The 16461-nt window shown below is 43.6% G+C and overlaps 1 protein-coding gene across 3 annotated transcripts in view; it reads left to right on the top strand.

Moving 5' to 3' along the window:
* pkd1a (polycystic kidney disease 1a) overlaps positions 1 to 16461 on the top strand; it is a 63038-nt gene that overhangs the window by 31346 nt on the left and 15231 nt on the right. For all 3 annotated transcript variants that reach the window (XM_051385068.1, XM_051385067.1, XM_051385066.1), the window contains exons 17-35: positions 391 to 566; positions 1358 to 1488; positions 1621 to 4244; positions 4791 to 4991; positions 5115 to 5414; positions 5575 to 6020; positions 6207 to 6357; positions 7649 to 7801; positions 8849 to 8989; positions 10999 to 11317; positions 11526 to 11742; positions 12280 to 12439; positions 12549 to 12701; positions 12905 to 13049; positions 13760 to 14080; positions 14249 to 14337; positions 14597 to 14915; positions 15601 to 15772; positions 16168 to 16432. In XM_051385068.1, the coding sequence (XP_051241028.1) occupies positions 391 to 566; positions 1358 to 1488; positions 1621 to 4244; positions 4791 to 4991; positions 5115 to 5414; positions 5575 to 6020; positions 6207 to 6357; positions 7649 to 7801; positions 8849 to 8989; positions 10999 to 11317; positions 11526 to 11742; positions 12280 to 12439; positions 12549 to 12701; positions 12905 to 13049; positions 13760 to 14080; positions 14249 to 14337; positions 14597 to 14915; positions 15601 to 15772; positions 16168 to 16432 (6483 nt within the window). The remainder of the gene's footprint in view (positions 1 to 390; positions 567 to 1357; positions 1489 to 1620; positions 4245 to 4790; positions 4992 to 5114; positions 5415 to 5574; positions 6021 to 6206; positions 6358 to 7648; positions 7802 to 8848; positions 8990 to 10998; positions 11318 to 11525; positions 11743 to 12279; positions 12440 to 12548; positions 12702 to 12904; positions 13050 to 13759; positions 14081 to 14248; positions 14338 to 14596; positions 14916 to 15600; positions 15773 to 16167; positions 16433 to 16461) is intronic.

The following is a 16461-nucleotide window of genomic DNA, read 5'->3' as shown; positions in this document are numbered from 1 at the left end:
TGTTGACTATTTTGTTAAATAATTGTTGGTCTTTAAATGTCAAACTGTGAAAATGCCCTTTACAGTTTCCCAGAGCTCAAACTTGATGTGTTCACAGTCAGCAGTCCAAAGATTCAACCTTATATCATAGAGAATAAAGAAAACCAGCAAATATTTATATTGGAAAGTATAGTCAGAACCAGTAACTTTATATCATTCAGCCTTTTAAAAAATGATTGCTGATTAATCTACTAGAGGCCTTTATAGGTCACATCATGTGTTTGGAGATATTATGAATGCATAGTAGTAGTCATAGTGTTGTGTCACAACTAAAGCTAACATACTGTAGATACAACATAAGACTTCAGCTTCTTATCAGCCGTCTTACTGGTCACGTGGGATCTCTTCCAGGTGACGGCCATGAACCATGTGAGCACCCTCACAGAGCATTTCAACGTGACTGTGGACCAGCTGCAACCTATGGCCAACCTCACAGTGAAGGGCGTGCCAGATGTGGTTGGTCAGGGCTCCACTCAGACTCTTACCACCTCTGTGCTTGTCGACATGTCTGTGGCCGCCACCTTCCGGTATGAACAATAGATAGGTGGATGGATGGATGGATGGATGGATACATAGATAGATAGATAGATAGATAGATGGATAGACGGATAGATAGATAGATAGATAGATAGATAGATGGATGGATGGATGGATGGATGGGGATGGATGGATGGAAGATAGATAGATAGATAGATAGATAGATAGATAGATAGATAGATAGATAGAAGATAGATAGATAGATAGATAGATAGATAGATAGATAGATAGATAGATAGATAGATAGATGTGTTTGTGAAACACAGTGCATCTGTTTGTGTTTGACTGCTCCTTTTCTTCTCCTCTCTCTGTCTTTCTCTGTGCTCTTTTCTCAGTTTTTGTCCATAATAGCACTGCAGCAGTCATACCATGCAGAGCCTTGGATTTATAACCGTGTGGTTAGAACAGATTGCTGACAAGAATTTTCCCCTCTGCTCGGCTGTTTCTCCTGTACTTTTTTTTCCTCTTTCTCTTTTTCTCTTTTCTCTCCCTCCCTCTTTCACATTCCCACTCTCTCAACTGTGGCTCACTCTTTCACTGTTTCCCTCCACTCTCACCAATCTTGGTCCGGAGAGGCTTCCTGAGTTTTGAGTTTCCACTTATCCTCGTCCAAACCCTCTATTGCCTCGCCAGAGAAGATTCCCACTTTCCAGCTAGTGACTGTGAGTGTGTGTTTGTGTGTGCGGATGGAAACGGTTCAGTGCATCTGTTCATCTAAGCTCCATGTATTTCTCTTTAAGGCCTCTTTTAATGGTTTGACATTGCCTCTGTTATGCTACAGATGGTCTTTTGGTGATGGCGGATATAAGGAGTTTGAATTCAAGCCTCCCTACGCCCCCTCCCTCCTCTGCCCCGAGTCACCCAATCAGGTTCTCCTAAGCAACAATGTCACCTATATCTACTCTCAGCCAGGTAACTCCCCGTCCCCCACCCCCCCATCAACAGAGAATTGGTTAAAATGTTAAATTTGGTGGGTATGTAATGACATATGGCTAATTTCACATTCTTTTTCTTTCTCTCCCTTTCTTCCCTCTTTTGCTACAGGAATATACACAGCGCTGGTGTCCGTGTCCAATCGTTATGAGAACATCAGTCAGAGCATCAACATGAGTGTCTACAGCTTCCTCACACATGTTGACATACAAACAGAGCCGCGACTCCTCCTCACTGGCAAATCAGCTGATTTTGAAGCTCACCCTCTACCCTCACCCTATGGCATTCACTATGACTGGCACTTTGGAGATGATTCTGCCCCGCTGCAAGGTCGCCGCGTAGCACACACCTATCCACAGAGTGGCGTCTTTATTGTCTGTGTGTCGGTAAATAACACCATCAGCTCTAAGGAAGTTTGTGCCGAGATGTTTGTGTATGAGGAGATTGAAGATTTAACAGCTGAAAGCTCCTCTCCTACAGAGCTTCACAGCCCTACTACAGTATGGGCACGACTTGCATCAGGTAATAACATCACATGGACATTCTCTATGGGCGATGGAGAGATCTACAGAAAATCTGAACCTCATGTGTCACACAGATATAGCAAAGATGGCAACTACACAGTAAATGTGACTGCTGTGAATGCTGTGAGCTCTGGCTGGACAATCCTACCAGTGCAGGTGTTTGTCTTTCAAGTTGTGAGGATGGAGCCATCTGGATGTGTCCAAGAGCGGACCCCCGTCAACTTTCAAGCCTGGGTGTCCGGTAACGCATCGGCTCATCTTTATGAGTGGAGTTTCGGGGATGGAAGCCCAAACGAGACACATCAAGGTAACCCCAGGATCTCACACACCTACTGGACAAGTGGGAAGTACCACCTCTCACTGCTTCTTTCCAGCGGGGTAAACAAGGCCACCAAGGCCAACTTCTTCAACTGGGTGTGTGTGCAGCCAGTCTTAACCAACATCAGCCTTAACCTTGAGAAATCACATTACGCTGTTGGGGAGGAGATCCTGTTCCAAGCCAGAGCTGAGCCAGAATTCAACTACAGCTATCAGTGGGACTTTGGTAAAGGGGAAGACCCTGTGCTCATCCGTGGTTCTGGGAATATTGTGACAACGTATAAAAACCCAGGTCATTACGTGGTGACAGTCATTGTCTTCAATAACATCTCCACCAGTAACACCAGTGTTGTGATTGAGGTTCTGATGCCCATAGGACCAATTATTATTCAACATAATGGCACTAAATACAATAACCTGACCCTTAGAGCACCATACGCTTTTGCAACATCTTCCTTGGCTTCCAATGTCACTTACGCCTGGAACTTGGGAGATGGGAATGAGTTTACAGGCCAGAATGTCGTCCACACCTACAACATCTCGGGAAACTACAATATTACAGTGACAGCAGCCAACACAGTTAGCAGCAATCACACTACTTTACCTGTTTTTGTGCTTGCACCGATCTATGGACTGACCGTCAACGCTAGTTTGGTGAATGTCCCTCTCAATGCCTCAGTCCACTTTGAGGCCCAAATGGAGGAGGGAGATGGTGTCCGGTTCTCTTGGATCTTGTGTGACCGCTGCACCCCAATCTTAGGGACCCACACCATGTTCTACACCTTTCGCTCTGTTGGCACTTTCAACATTATCGTGACAGCAGAGAATGACGTAGGAACGGCACAAGCAAGTATCTTCCTGTTTGTCCAACGTGAGCTGGAAGGGCTGCAGATTTTGGCAGAGGAGATCGGAGGAGGTGGCGGAGGCACAGGATTGGATGGTTGCTGCTTTGCTACAAACCGTGTTCTCCACCTTCAAGCAGGGTTGAAGGAAGGAACCAACATGACATTTACTTGGAACCTCATTAGAGAGCTAGATCCCATCAGCTCAAGCTTCAACGTAAGCGGGAAGACAGTGGAGGTGAATTTCTCCACTCCAGGCCCATGTGACATCTTTCTACAGGCCGCCAACCTCCTGGGTCAGTTGTCCGTTAACAGAACCATATACTTCCTGGAACCAGTCAGAGTTGTGTACCTGCAGATCAGCAACAATCCAGTTGCAGTCAATGCCCCAACTAACCTGACAGTATTGACCAGTCGAGGCTCCAACCTGCAGTACCGCTGGACTGTGGATGATTACAAGCTGCAGTGGAACAAGCCCTTGAAGACACACACCTTCATCAGTCATGGACTAAAAATAGTTACTGTGGAGGTCTTTAATGAAGTTAGCTCAGAACTTGTATCAGAGATTGTCAGTGTCCAAGAAGTAATTTCTGGGTTAGGGTTCACAGCTACCAATGTGACGGTGCAGAGTTATGTTGCAACAGGCGTCAGCGTCTGGCTCCAGGGTGAGGTACTGACAGGAACCAATGTGACGTGGACATGGCTGTTGGAAGGAAGAACAGAAACAGGAAGGAAAACTTCTCTGATTTTCCAGGAGCCAAAAACAGCCATTGTTACTCTGAATGCCACCAATGATGTCAGTGGGCAAGTGGTTTCCAGAGAGTTCTTTGTTCAGGACAAGATTCAGGGGTTGGAGCTAAGGGTAAGTAAGGATTTGGCAGTAGTTGGTGAGAAAGTGGAGTTTACTGTTTCCATGGCAGTGGGCTCGGACGTTCGTCTCATCCTCATCATCAGCGGAGATGCCACTGTTAACCTTCAACCCAACCAAACCTATGTCCACACGTTCAGCAGAGTGAATACGTACATGGTGAATCTCACCGCTCACAACCAGGTAAAGTCAAAGGAAATGGATAGCACACATTATAAGAGCATGTAATATAGATGTTTTTTACTATTAGGATATTATTAAGATAACATGCAAACGTTAAATCCATCACAGCCATGTCAGAAGTAAAACATGTACAGCTTTTGGAAGTATTTACCAATTAATCTGCACATAAGGCAAAAAACACTGACATAGGGGTGCATCTGAATATTTTCTGACAATCCAAGTACACTATTCTTGGCGCACACAGTGGCAACCTTATGGCATCATTAAAATTAACTTTAATTATCTGGATATTGCTCATTACAGAGAGTCCTGGAAAAGGAGTAGAGCATGTATAAAATATATAGGCACATATGTGTTGCCGCAGGCGTAACTGTTGATTTGTTCGTTGTCATCCATTAAGTTATTTGTAAAATGGTGGCCAAGATATTTGACCTCCCTGCTTTCCTTTAAGCATATAATATAATTATCACTACATTACTCTATTTGGCATTTACTTTGATAGAGATTTAATCCAACTAATACAATGCACATATTTTTATGTGTTAGGTTAGTTTCAAGAGGCGCCATCTCCAGGTCGAGGTGATGGAGCCGGTACGTGGACTTTCCATCCAGGGAATCAGCGCAGCGATCCCTGTTGGTGTAAAGAGATTGTTTGTGGCCAACATCCTGACAGGAAAACCTGTTAGTTTCCTGTGGACCTTTGATCTATACCCCCGCCACCAGGCATCACATATGATCAGAAAAGAGGTCAGATCAGTTCAGTATAGTATTTACCCTTTATAATAATGACAATGAATGAAAATATCATGATATAACAAAGAGCTGTTAGGCTGAATAAATGTTGATGGTCTCAATGAATCACAATCCCAGGTGTACTACACGCCAGAGGAAGCAGGTGTATTGACCATCTACCTGAAGGCCTTGAACGCAGTGCATGCTCAGAACATCACCAAGCACATCTGGGTGCAGAACCTGCTGACGGCTGCCATCCTGTATGCAGCGCCTCGGGACACTTTTATCAATAAAACGGTGACCCTGATGGCCTCTGTCAAACCCAAATCAAATTCGGTGGAGTGCTTGTGGGACTTTGGTGATGGTTCTACTCCAGTTCACACCAACACCACAACTGTGGGTTATGAGTACAGAGATCCAGGACACTACCTGGTCCAAGTATGTTTCTTTGAACTGCATCATTCCACGTACTCTGTAGATCCATTATTTATTTGTTGATCTGTAAAAAATAAATAAAAATAATTTGACCGATGCTGTATGTGAAAGCTTGATCTTCCATGTGTTGTGATTTCACCAGCTTGTTTTCTATCCCTGCCAGGTGAACTGCAGTAACCTGGTGAGCTGGGTCTTGGCGCAGGTGGAGGTAAACATCAGCGTATTAGAGTGTGAGGAGCCAGAAGTGCAGGTGGTTCAAGCCCCCCGCCTGGCCATCTGGCGCTCCCAGTCCACTTTAGTAGAGGCCAGTGTGGACCTGAAAGGCTGCCTGCGCTACGGAGCTCAGTACCTCTGGCAGATACTCTCGACACCCTCTTGTGATAATGACAAAGACAACCGTATTCCCTCTGGGGTTGTGACTCAGCCCTCTCAGTCATTGCTTGTCCCTGTAATTCGCCTGCCGGCAGAGGTGGACATGCGGCGACTTCAGCTGTCGTTGCCCAAAATGACTCTGGCTGCAGGGAAGTACACTTTGGTGTTTTCTCTGTCATATGAAGGAGTGCCGCTAAGGAAAGCTGCCTGTCTGCATTTGGGTGTCATGGCTGCCAGGTCAGTGGAGAAATTCAGACTCTCTTTCTGTGGAGTACATCTTTTACGCCCACTTTTATATTGTTTCTAATTTATTCATTCATTGTCACATGTCACATTTAACTAACATAATTTCAGCTTTACAGTGTTGATCTGTGCTGTCAGTGTATCTTTTTTATGGTAATTTCACCCCTTTATTCTTGTCAGGCTGATGCCCATCATAGAAGGCGGCACCTACAGGGTGTGGTCGAGGACACAGGATCTGCAGCTCAGTGCGGAGCAGTCCTACGACCCCAACATGGAGCCAGACAACCAGTCACTACTCCACTACCACTGGGAGTGTCAAAGTACTTCGAAGGTAAGGGCAGGCATGAAATAAAAGCAGCTTCCACAAATTATAACTGAAAACGATTTGCTTCTGCTTCTTGCTCCTGTGGTTAGACGGGATTGTCTCTTGCTATATTTTCAACATTTGGCTTGTGCGTAATAGAAATAAAAGAGTGTTGAATTGTCAAACCAAACTCTACTCTCAAGCTTTTTATTGGTACTTTTCTAATGGTGTATTCATAAGACAGAGTTTGGAGGACAGATTTGATTCTGCAAAGAGAACTGTGGAAAAATTACGTAATGGTCATATGGTCCCAAGTACTGTTACTGCCTTCAGAGAGGCTTGGCAACATTGATCTAAAGAGAAGAACCCATTTCAGGACAGTTTGTGAACGTGTCTCTTGAATGTTGAGTGTATGCTTGTGAGCGTGTGTGTGTGTGTGTGTGTGTGTGTGTGTGTGTGTGTGTGTGTGTGTGTGTGTGTGTGTGTGTGTGTGTGTGTGTGTGTGTGTGTGTGTGTGTGTGTGCGTACTGTACATCTAAGCAGACACAGCAGGCATTTAAAGGGTTATGCAACTGTTTAGAGATAAACTCAGCATTCCACAGCTGGTGCTTTGCTCCCCACCCTGACAATTACACACTTGCATATACAGTAAACAACATGCACACATCACATACACACTCACACAGCTGTGAAACACTGCTGATAAAGAGAAAGAAGGAGGCTCAGTCTGACCACAAAGAGTGAAACAGAAGGACTCAAAGCTCAAAAGAAGGAGAAATGGTGTTTACAGAAACACCGTTGATAATATGTCCAACACTGCCCTAAATCTGATACCAATACGGTTGTAGCAGATGTAGAGTTGGTTTAATAAGGAAAAAAGTTATTGATCTACACATTTAGATGTTTCTTTCTGCAAGATCTTATGGGGGGGGGTTAATCCAATAAAGACAGAATTGCAAAGCGACTTGTAATAAAGCATGTCTCTGCATTTATCAGTATCTGTTAGAAATTGTCCTAAGATGGAAAAAAAATATTTGTTTAAGGTTTTTATGACTTTGTTACAAATCTACAAAGAACTTAAGTTACAGCAGTCAAACTGAGCCTCTTCAATGCCTTTTTCTAATTTAAGTGGCTGCATTACTGTAAAATGATATCCCAACTTTACGCTAACCAAATTGAATATAATTTCTTAGTTCAATAGAAATATATTGCTTACCTTTACTCTGAATATCAGTACTGCTGTTAACGTGAAATGTAATGTAAAGCATGAGAAAGTTTCACAAACAAAACAATGCTAAAATCCACATTCTGCTTGCAGGGTGCAGCGCACTGCTCCAGTCTGAACTTCGGCCTGGGCTCCAGCGGTCCGGTGCTGGGAATCTCCGGCTCAGAGCTGGAGGCGGGCGTCGAATACACTTTCAGACTGACCATCAGCAAAGACGGCATGGCACCAGAGTCCACCACGCAGACTGTGAGTGCACACATTCTCCTGCACACGTGAATACATTGAATACATGCATCCAAGTCTGTGGTTCCCAACCTGTGGGTCAGGACGCCTTCAATGGGTCACAAGATTCAGATATATATCTGCAATAAGCTAATAATGGACGATATATTGACCTGGCCAATTTATCTCTAATACATACACCCTATTATAATTATTATGAAAAAAGTCAATACAATTAGGGGCCCATATATTATGCTGGCAGCAGTGTTTAGCGCTATATTTCCTTAAAATAACCCTGTTACGTCATGTTCAACAGAGGGCAGTGCTGTGTGCATCATCTGTCTTTTCCTCCTTTAACATGTTGAGCGTGTTAGAAGTGATTTGTCACTTTGATTCTGCCCTCAACCACCGGAGGCAAGTTTGAAAGCTTGAGGTCCGCCTCTGCTGTCAGAATAGTTGCTCTCTCTGTAGTTTGTGACACGTAGCAATCAGGAAGACAGTCTTATTAGTGTGGAAAGAACTGTTCACGGTGCAAGATGTAGTTTAATCAGTGGTTAGGGTTAGTGTCTGGCTTTTGACTGTTTGAATATTAAGATAGTCAAAAAGTCTAGTCAAATTTATTCATAAAGCACATTTTAAAAGAAAACAATATCACAGATAAAAGAAACGCTAATAAAACCAAGCACTGCCATAAACATCAGCGCACACAGTTGCTAGGCACAAATAATCAACTCATAGGCACCAGTCAACAACTCAACATCAGGAGGATTCAAATATATAATAAAATAATAATATTGTGTGTCAGGGTATTTGTTTCTCTTTTTACTCATTTCATCAATCATATTATTCACTGTAATACAGCATTACACATTATTCTCTCACAATCTCAGCATTCTCTATTCCTTCCTTCCAAGCTTTCATTTTGTTATCTCTTGTTTGTTGATCAGCAGCACAACAACCGGGAACAATAAGCAATAACATGTGTCATAAAGAAAGAAACAGCAAATGGATCAATAATTTTTTGTGGGCTGCTTACATTTGACGGCATCTATGTGTTTGTGTGTGTAACAGGTGCTCGTCCAGAGCGGCCATATTCCCATGGTGTATCTGGAGTGTGTGTCCTGTAAGGCCCAGTCAATCTACGAGGTCAGCCAGAACTCGTACGTCTACCTCAGAGGAACCTGCACCAACTGCCAGGGCTTTCACCGCGGGGTAAACACAAACACACAAACACACACACACACACACACACACACACACACACACACACACACACACACACACACACACACACACAGAAGTACAAGCACACATTGTAAATCTGGTTCTCTGTCTCACAGCCAAATGAGGTTATTGCACCACAGAAGCGACAGTGAAATCAACATTTCCAGATCCTTTCGTCTCCTCCTCCTCCTCCTGTTCCACCTCTCTCCTTTTTTCAGACTTTCCCTGGGATTCTTGATGCAGGAAGCAGTGTGTGGGTGTGAGAATGAGGTCATTGTACAACTGGAGCCAGAAAGAATAGGTTTGGTCCTCACTAACACAGGAAAACAATTTGAAAGACAAAATACTTGTTGAGTCACTGGGCCTTAAATTGCAAAAACCAGCTGACTGCGCTCAGCTGTGCTCTAACGTAGGTCACTTTTTGTGCTTCAGTTTCCATACTGCTCAGGGGTCATTTTGAATGTGGAACTCTTTGCATACATCTGACTACACATTTTCACATGTACGTACTGTACGTCATCAGTCGAGTAACAGAATAGCATCAGAAACAGCTGGAAGAAGTTTAGTTTCCATCAACAATTTCAATTTAGTTCCATTTATTTACGTAGCACTTTTTAAAGTTACAACGTGCTGATTGCTAATAACTAAAATTGTATGTTTATTTCTTAACCCTAGTGGGAGATAATGAAGAGAGGCAATAATGTGCTCCCTGCACTTCTTGTTAGGAGAACGGGTATAATGAAGTATTATCTAATTGCATGTTTTAATTTCTCCGCACTTTCAAAAGATAAAATATCTGATTTTAGACATGTTTTTTATCTGGGAAGACCATTTCTTAAAAAATAATAGTCAAATCGGTCAGTAAAGACAAAATAGTGGTGGTGATGTCACTGATTACATCAGCCAGTATTTACCACGTAATGATGAATTTATCATGAAAATAATATATAAATTATGAAAAATGACTTGTTTTACCAAATAACTTGTTGAGGACAGTAAGAACATATAGTATTTTAGTTTTGTGTAATGTAAGCACTTATTACACTCACAAAGTTAGCAGAGCAGCATGAGGGACATGCCGAAATTAAAGAAAATTAGATAATATTTTCTGTGTGCACCGTGCACACAGCCTGTCCTCTCTGGGCAGCCAGGTCTGTCTGTGACGAACGGTCTCTAGGGCTGTGTGTCTGTACCTTATCAATTTCTTTCTCCAGGTCTCATTAGTTTTTCTGTAAAGGTCTCTGTACTTTTGCAGAAATCCATAATCCATAAAAGTGTTTCAAGTGGATGTTTGTCCCAATTTTTAAAATGTAGATGTTTGCTGAGTGGTCCCATACAGAGCAATTGGTTCTATAACTAAATTAAACATTTTAAACAAAATTTGAATTGAAATGTCTATCTTGATGTTTCTTTTGATTGTCTAGAATGCTCTGCTTCTTTTCTCAGGTCATTCAGTATTCATTAAAGGTCCCAGACACCTCTATAGGGTCTTTTGAATGGGCCCAAAATAAGGATCTCTTTTTTACATTTCGACATTTAGGAAAGTATGCTTATTTGCTTTCTTGCTGAGAAACAAAAACTGCCTACCAACACCTCTAAATATCACTAATTAACACGTTATAGCTTGTTTGTTTAAAGTTATATGCTGGACTGTTTCTTGATCAAGTGCAGTGACTTCCTGAGGTGTTTTTGTCACTGTGAGTTTTCCAACAAACCAGCTTCCTATTAGCATGCTCAGCCTAATTACCCCTTTTTCATTCTTAACCTGCTACCCAGGAAACAACACACTACAAGCATTAAGTTAGGTCATTTATAGTCTGGTTTCTGGACCCTAACAAAACAAATTTAAATGCAAAGTGGAAGTTCTCCTTACCTTTAATGAAAGCTTTTAGGCTGGCTGATTGCTGCTCATTTAATTTATTAAAGCCTTTATATTTCAGAAGAAATCGCCAAATGTAGCTCGTTTTTAGTTCAATCTTTCTCCCTCTGCCTCTCAGCGCTGGAGTGCCATGACGCTGGAGAACGATACTCTGGTCCTAGACTCCTCCTCCACTACAACAGGAAGTGACCGCATGAACCTGGTGCTGCGGCAGGGCATCCTACGCAACCAACAGTCCTACATCTTCACCCTGCACGTGAACGACAGCAGTCTGGATGGCGAAGGCGTCGCCTCCATCACTATGCACCACAATAATCCCCCGACTGGCGGGAAGTGTCACCTGACAGCGGGAGGTGAAGCGGGAATGGATTACGGGGACAGAGATGGTGACTGGAGGATAAGCACGCTGTTGGATCGGGTGCACTTCAACTGCTCTGGTAGGAAAAAAGAAAGTGTGGCCTTGCTCTCACGCACCCAAATCACAATAGGCTTCCTTTACTCTCAGTGTTTCCAACATTTGATTTTGTTGAATTCATCCAATATCATTAGCAGTTTTCTCCCTCCATTACTCATCACCTTTTTACCAAGATTGTCGTCTTGTCTTCTCGTGTGTCCTCTTTGTCTTTCTCACTTTCTCGCCTCTAGGTTACAGTGATCTAGGGGTCTCAGAGACTCCTTTGCTCTACAGTCTACTGGTGACGCGCTGCAGAGAAGACTACTGCGAGGACTTCTGTGTGTATAAAGGCAGCAGCCCGGAGCACTCTGCCTTCCTGCCCCCAGGCTTCAGCTCAGCCCAACACCGTGTAGCCGTATCCATCACAGTGGAGGACCACCATGGAGCTGCCATCACTGCACTCAACAAGTAACTACATTTTACTCAATTCAGTTAAGCAGCAGTGAGGTCAGTTAATCCAGTCCTAGATCTAGGTCCAGTCCCAGATACATGTTTTGTACATCCCAAGCTACTGTAGCCTGCTAAGCCCGTACATTACAGAATTTTTCTAAGCGTTAAAAATTCCCCGTCATTTCCGAGGTTTTTGTTCTATTGTTGGCTGCTGATCTTCCTGGATTGAAAAAAGAAAAATAATAAAATAAAACCTAATCTGATCTCATCCCTTTAATGGCTAAACCGCATTAGTGTCCTTGCACTCACAATATTTTTTGAAATACATTTTTGGGGCTTTTTATTATTTGATAGGACAGGTGAAGACAAGGACAGAAAAAGGGGGGGCAATATGCTGCAAAGGGCCGCAGGTTGGAATCAAACCAAGGCCGCTGCACTAAGGACTTGCACACTCTACCAAGTGAGCTACTGTGCACCCCATCTTTGTACTCACATGCGGCCAGGTGTATGCACACTGCATTCAGTAACAGCTTTTTGTTTTGTGTTTGTGTCCAGGTCCATCGAGGTTGTGCTGCCAGATCCGCCCCCTGAGTACAACAGCCTCCCCCATTGGCTGACTGAGCTGACAGACAGCAAACTCAAAAAACTGTTGGAGCAGGGAGACTCCCAGAGGGTTAGAGAGTTATCGTTGGCTCTTATTACAGTCCTAAATGAGGTAGACAAGGCCAAGCCATTCAGCACTGATTAATGCATTTATCGCTACAATAATTCATCCATTGATGATACATGAAGCCCACTGTATACCTATTTTTAACTTCTTCCAGTATGAGCAGACCAGGGTTGCGATAAGGGTGTCCCGAGAAGAGCGCAGTTACCGAGTCAGAGTCCGCAGCAACATCACCAGAGCCCTGACCGCTCTTGACCTGACCACTGTTAACGACATCCAGCAGACCTCCGCTGCATTGGCTCAGTGCACGGTGAGCTAAAGAGAAAGAGATAAAGAAAGAAGGATGATTGGAAAAGGCAAAGAATACGAAGGAAAGAGTCGAGACAGCAATCAAATGATCAGTTGTGTGTGTGTGTGTGTGTGTGTGTGTGTGTGTGTGTGTGTGTGTGTGTGTGTGTGTGTGTGTGTGTGTGTGTGTGTGTGTGTGTGTGTGTGTTTGTTTGTGTTTTCCAGGCGGGGAGTCGAGAGTTTATCTGTGAGGAGTGTCAGAACAGCACTCTGAACAAGCTGGAGTCCATGCTTGAGATACTGCAGACTGACACCAAGCAGGGCACTGTCACTCCTACTGAGATAGCTGACAACATCCTGAACATCATGGGTAAGAAAGAATGATTTCTATCTTTCTGTAAGTACCTTGAGTGTTTCCATCTTCCAGAACAGTGTTGTTGGTCTCAAAATCTAAATTAAAGTAAACTGTAACATTGAATCTGTCTGCAGCCTTTTATTTCAAAAAACTCATGCCAACAACTAAAAGCCAGTCCCACATTTATTCTTGTCTGGCAGCTTCTCTGCTTCTCTCTCCTTTTCTCTTCTTAGCTTCCTTCGTCATCCTCTAAGGTCTCTTTGCATCTGCCATTAGCTATGTTCATAGAAGCTGCTGAGCCCGGTTATATTGCCCGTTTGCTCCTGTCCTAGCAGTATAAACACTAACACTCCCCTGGTGCTCTGAGCACCCAGTCTCGGGCGTGCAGGGCAGTACAGCCAAGCTAACAGCTGCTACATTTTGGAGCAATAACTTAACTGTCCAGGAAACTCTGTAAATCACTGAGAGTTGAGGTGGAGCAGCCGGGGTACAACAGAGGGAAAACCAGAAAACATATTTTCCATCAAATATGATCCAGTTTTACTAAAACAGTGTCATTGCTGTTGGTGTGTGACTGACTACCTGCCTCATTGCCCTGAAGGCTTTTGTGTTCTGTGTTTCATGCTCTACTTGATCTCAATAATTAATTTATTTTACATATTTCTAGGTGAAAAGTGAAAATCATCATCAATTAACCTTATCTCATATCATCTTCCTCCCTTCAGGTGATTTGATCCATCAGGTCAGCCAGTCAGCATCCCAGCCCACCTACGTGGATTCCCCCTCACCCCTCTTCCCCACTTCTTACTCCCCCTCTGAGGTGCATGGGGGCGCCCTGTTAGACCCCTCTCCCTCCTCATTGGAACCACACCCTCTGCGAGTGGCAGCCAAAGCTTACAGCCTGTCGTCAGTCCTCATGCTGATCCTCATGCACGCCCGTGTGCTCAACGAGGAGCCGCTCGTGCTGAGGGGAGCAGAGATCGGTGCCACGGGAAAACTGGCAGACCCCCAGAGCCTGCTCTGCTACCACGGCAACAACAGTCCAGGTGGGCTTGTGCATTTAGTATCTCAAAAGCTGATGGACGTTGTTTCTGTGGGTCATTTTCATCACCTCGCAATGTATAAAAAAACAGGACAGTAATGAAACACAGGCATCATAATGGTTTATATCAGTGTTTAATCATCTCTTCCTCTCTACTCTTTCATATTTCCAGAGTGCGAGCGGTTCTCCATCCCCCGGGCTTTCAACAACAGTCTTGGCAGAGGGGCTGCAGGAAACAGCATCATGCAGCTACTGTTTCAGGTAACATCAGAAAACATCAAACAGGATGGAAACTACTCAGTGTACACTCAGAGTACAAAATTCTCCTTTTAAACTTTATCTTTAGATCTCTGTTAAAGAACTTGGCAGCTTGACAGCTGCTGGTGCCAAAGTCTCTCATCAGCACACACAGAAATAACTTGTCTGATGTGCTCTTGTAATTAATGTCTTTTAGCCTTTTTCAGTTTTACTTACATCAGATTTAATTTTCTCCCCTCTCCTTCCTTCTTTTTCTCACCAGGTGGAGTCTAACCCCTTCCCCTTTAACTATGTGGCCAATTATACTGTCTCCACCGAGGTGGCATCCATGGAGTTCCGCACTGAAAACGGCACCCAGATTCCCATCTCCGGACTGGACGACAGCCAAGCCATCACTGTTGCCATTAACAATGGAAGTAGTGGAACAGAAGCAGGTCCTGAGGGTTCTGGTGCTGGAGGGGTCCCCACAGCTGGAGCTGTTAACATCAGCCACTGTGACTCCGTCATCGTCAGGGTCAGCACGGGAAACACCAACAAACACGCAGGCCTGTTCGTGCAACTCAACTTCACCTCTCTGGAGGGTGAGCTTTCAGGTTCATCACATACATACATTTTATAATGTATACAATACAATCCATTTTTTTAAGCTTACAATGTTCAGTTTTTGTAGAAACTGTGTGAGCAAGGCATTTATACAAGTCACGTACACACATAACTCATTATAAAAGAGCCCCTTGAGCCTTTTTCCTTTTTATTATTCTCCCTTTCTTTGTTTGCACTGTCGTGTCCAAGCAGCTGTGATTTGCTGCAGTGTTCTCTCCATACCATACTGTGTTGCTGGCACCCATTGCTCTCTCTATTTGAACGAACATCTAACGTTATTTTAGTGCAAGATGTAATATATAATTATGAGTCCAGTGTTTAATTGCAGCATGAGTGGTGTAGTGTGAGGTTTGAATAGGATTGCCAACCTATAGCTATTATAGGGCTAAATAGATTACATTGTATTATGAGATTGCATTCTACAGATGCATTAACATAGTGGGTACACAGACATTAAACAGAATTTATTGAATGACTCACTACGTTATATAACTGTTTGGTCATTTGGTGTTACAGCATGGTTCCTACAAGTGGTTTGATAACTAGTGTAATTATAATTAGTTTCTTTTTTCATACAGTTTTTTACACAAATTATACAGTTTTTATTGTGATTGTATAGACCCAGTTTTATTCTTCTCATTATTTTTTCCTTCCCTTCTCCAGATGCCAGCAAAAAAAAACATAAAAGAAAAGAGGAACCTTACATCACAGCCTACCTTCATTCACATGAAAGACCCAATGAGTTCAACTGCACAGAGAGAAAACACATCACACTTCGTATGACCAGGGGACAAAATCTTGACCACAGGAAATACACCTTCTTCCTGTCGCCAGAGTAAGAGCCCTTCATCCACTGCTGTGTAATATGATGTGTATTAAATGGGAAAGTTTGGGTACATTGAAGTGGGCGTGTATGACGTCCTTCTCCACAGTCAGTGTATAGGAGACAGCAGTCAGCACGTCCTCAGTTTGCAGGAGCAGACAGGAGTACCAGCTCAGAGGCAGAGCTATGAACTGCTGTGGACAGGGGGAGCAGAAAAACACATTTTATCCTCATTAAAAAGGCTCACTTCTCTCACAGCTCTACTTTGCCATCAAGAACCTCAAACCCTGCTTCAAAATACCCGAACTAACCCTTTAAACAGAATTATATAGTATTGTTTGGAGCACCAAGCAATGCATTTGGTACAGTTTGACTACAACCAAATTCCTCTGTCCTGTGCCACACAGGTCGTACGACACAACCCTGGACTATTTTATCAACGTGTCCACAGCCTGCAGGCCCAGCTCTCAGCCTGTGGGGGTTCATCTGGAGGTTGGGGTGTTTGCCTCTTTGTGCCAGTACTTCAGTGAGAGTGAGAAGCAGTGGCGGACAGATGGCATGGTGCCCCTGGCAGAAACCAACGCCAGCAGAGCTGTTTGTCGCACGAGACACCTGACGGCCTTCGCTGCAGGCCTGTTTGTACCAGCCAACGCCATCAGCTTTAAAGTGCCAGTCAGTATCTCAAAAACAAATACTTTTTG

Source organism: Dicentrarchus labrax, unplaced genomic scaffold, assembly GCF_905237075.1.
Source record: "Dicentrarchus labrax unplaced genomic scaffold, dlabrax2021, whole genome shotgun sequence".
In the NCBI taxonomy this organism is placed as follows: Eukaryota; Metazoa; Chordata; class Actinopteri; family Moronidae; genus Dicentrarchus; species Dicentrarchus labrax.
The sequence above is the reverse complement of the archived record's forward strand: the minus strand, read 5'-3'. Positions and strand labels throughout refer to the sequence as shown.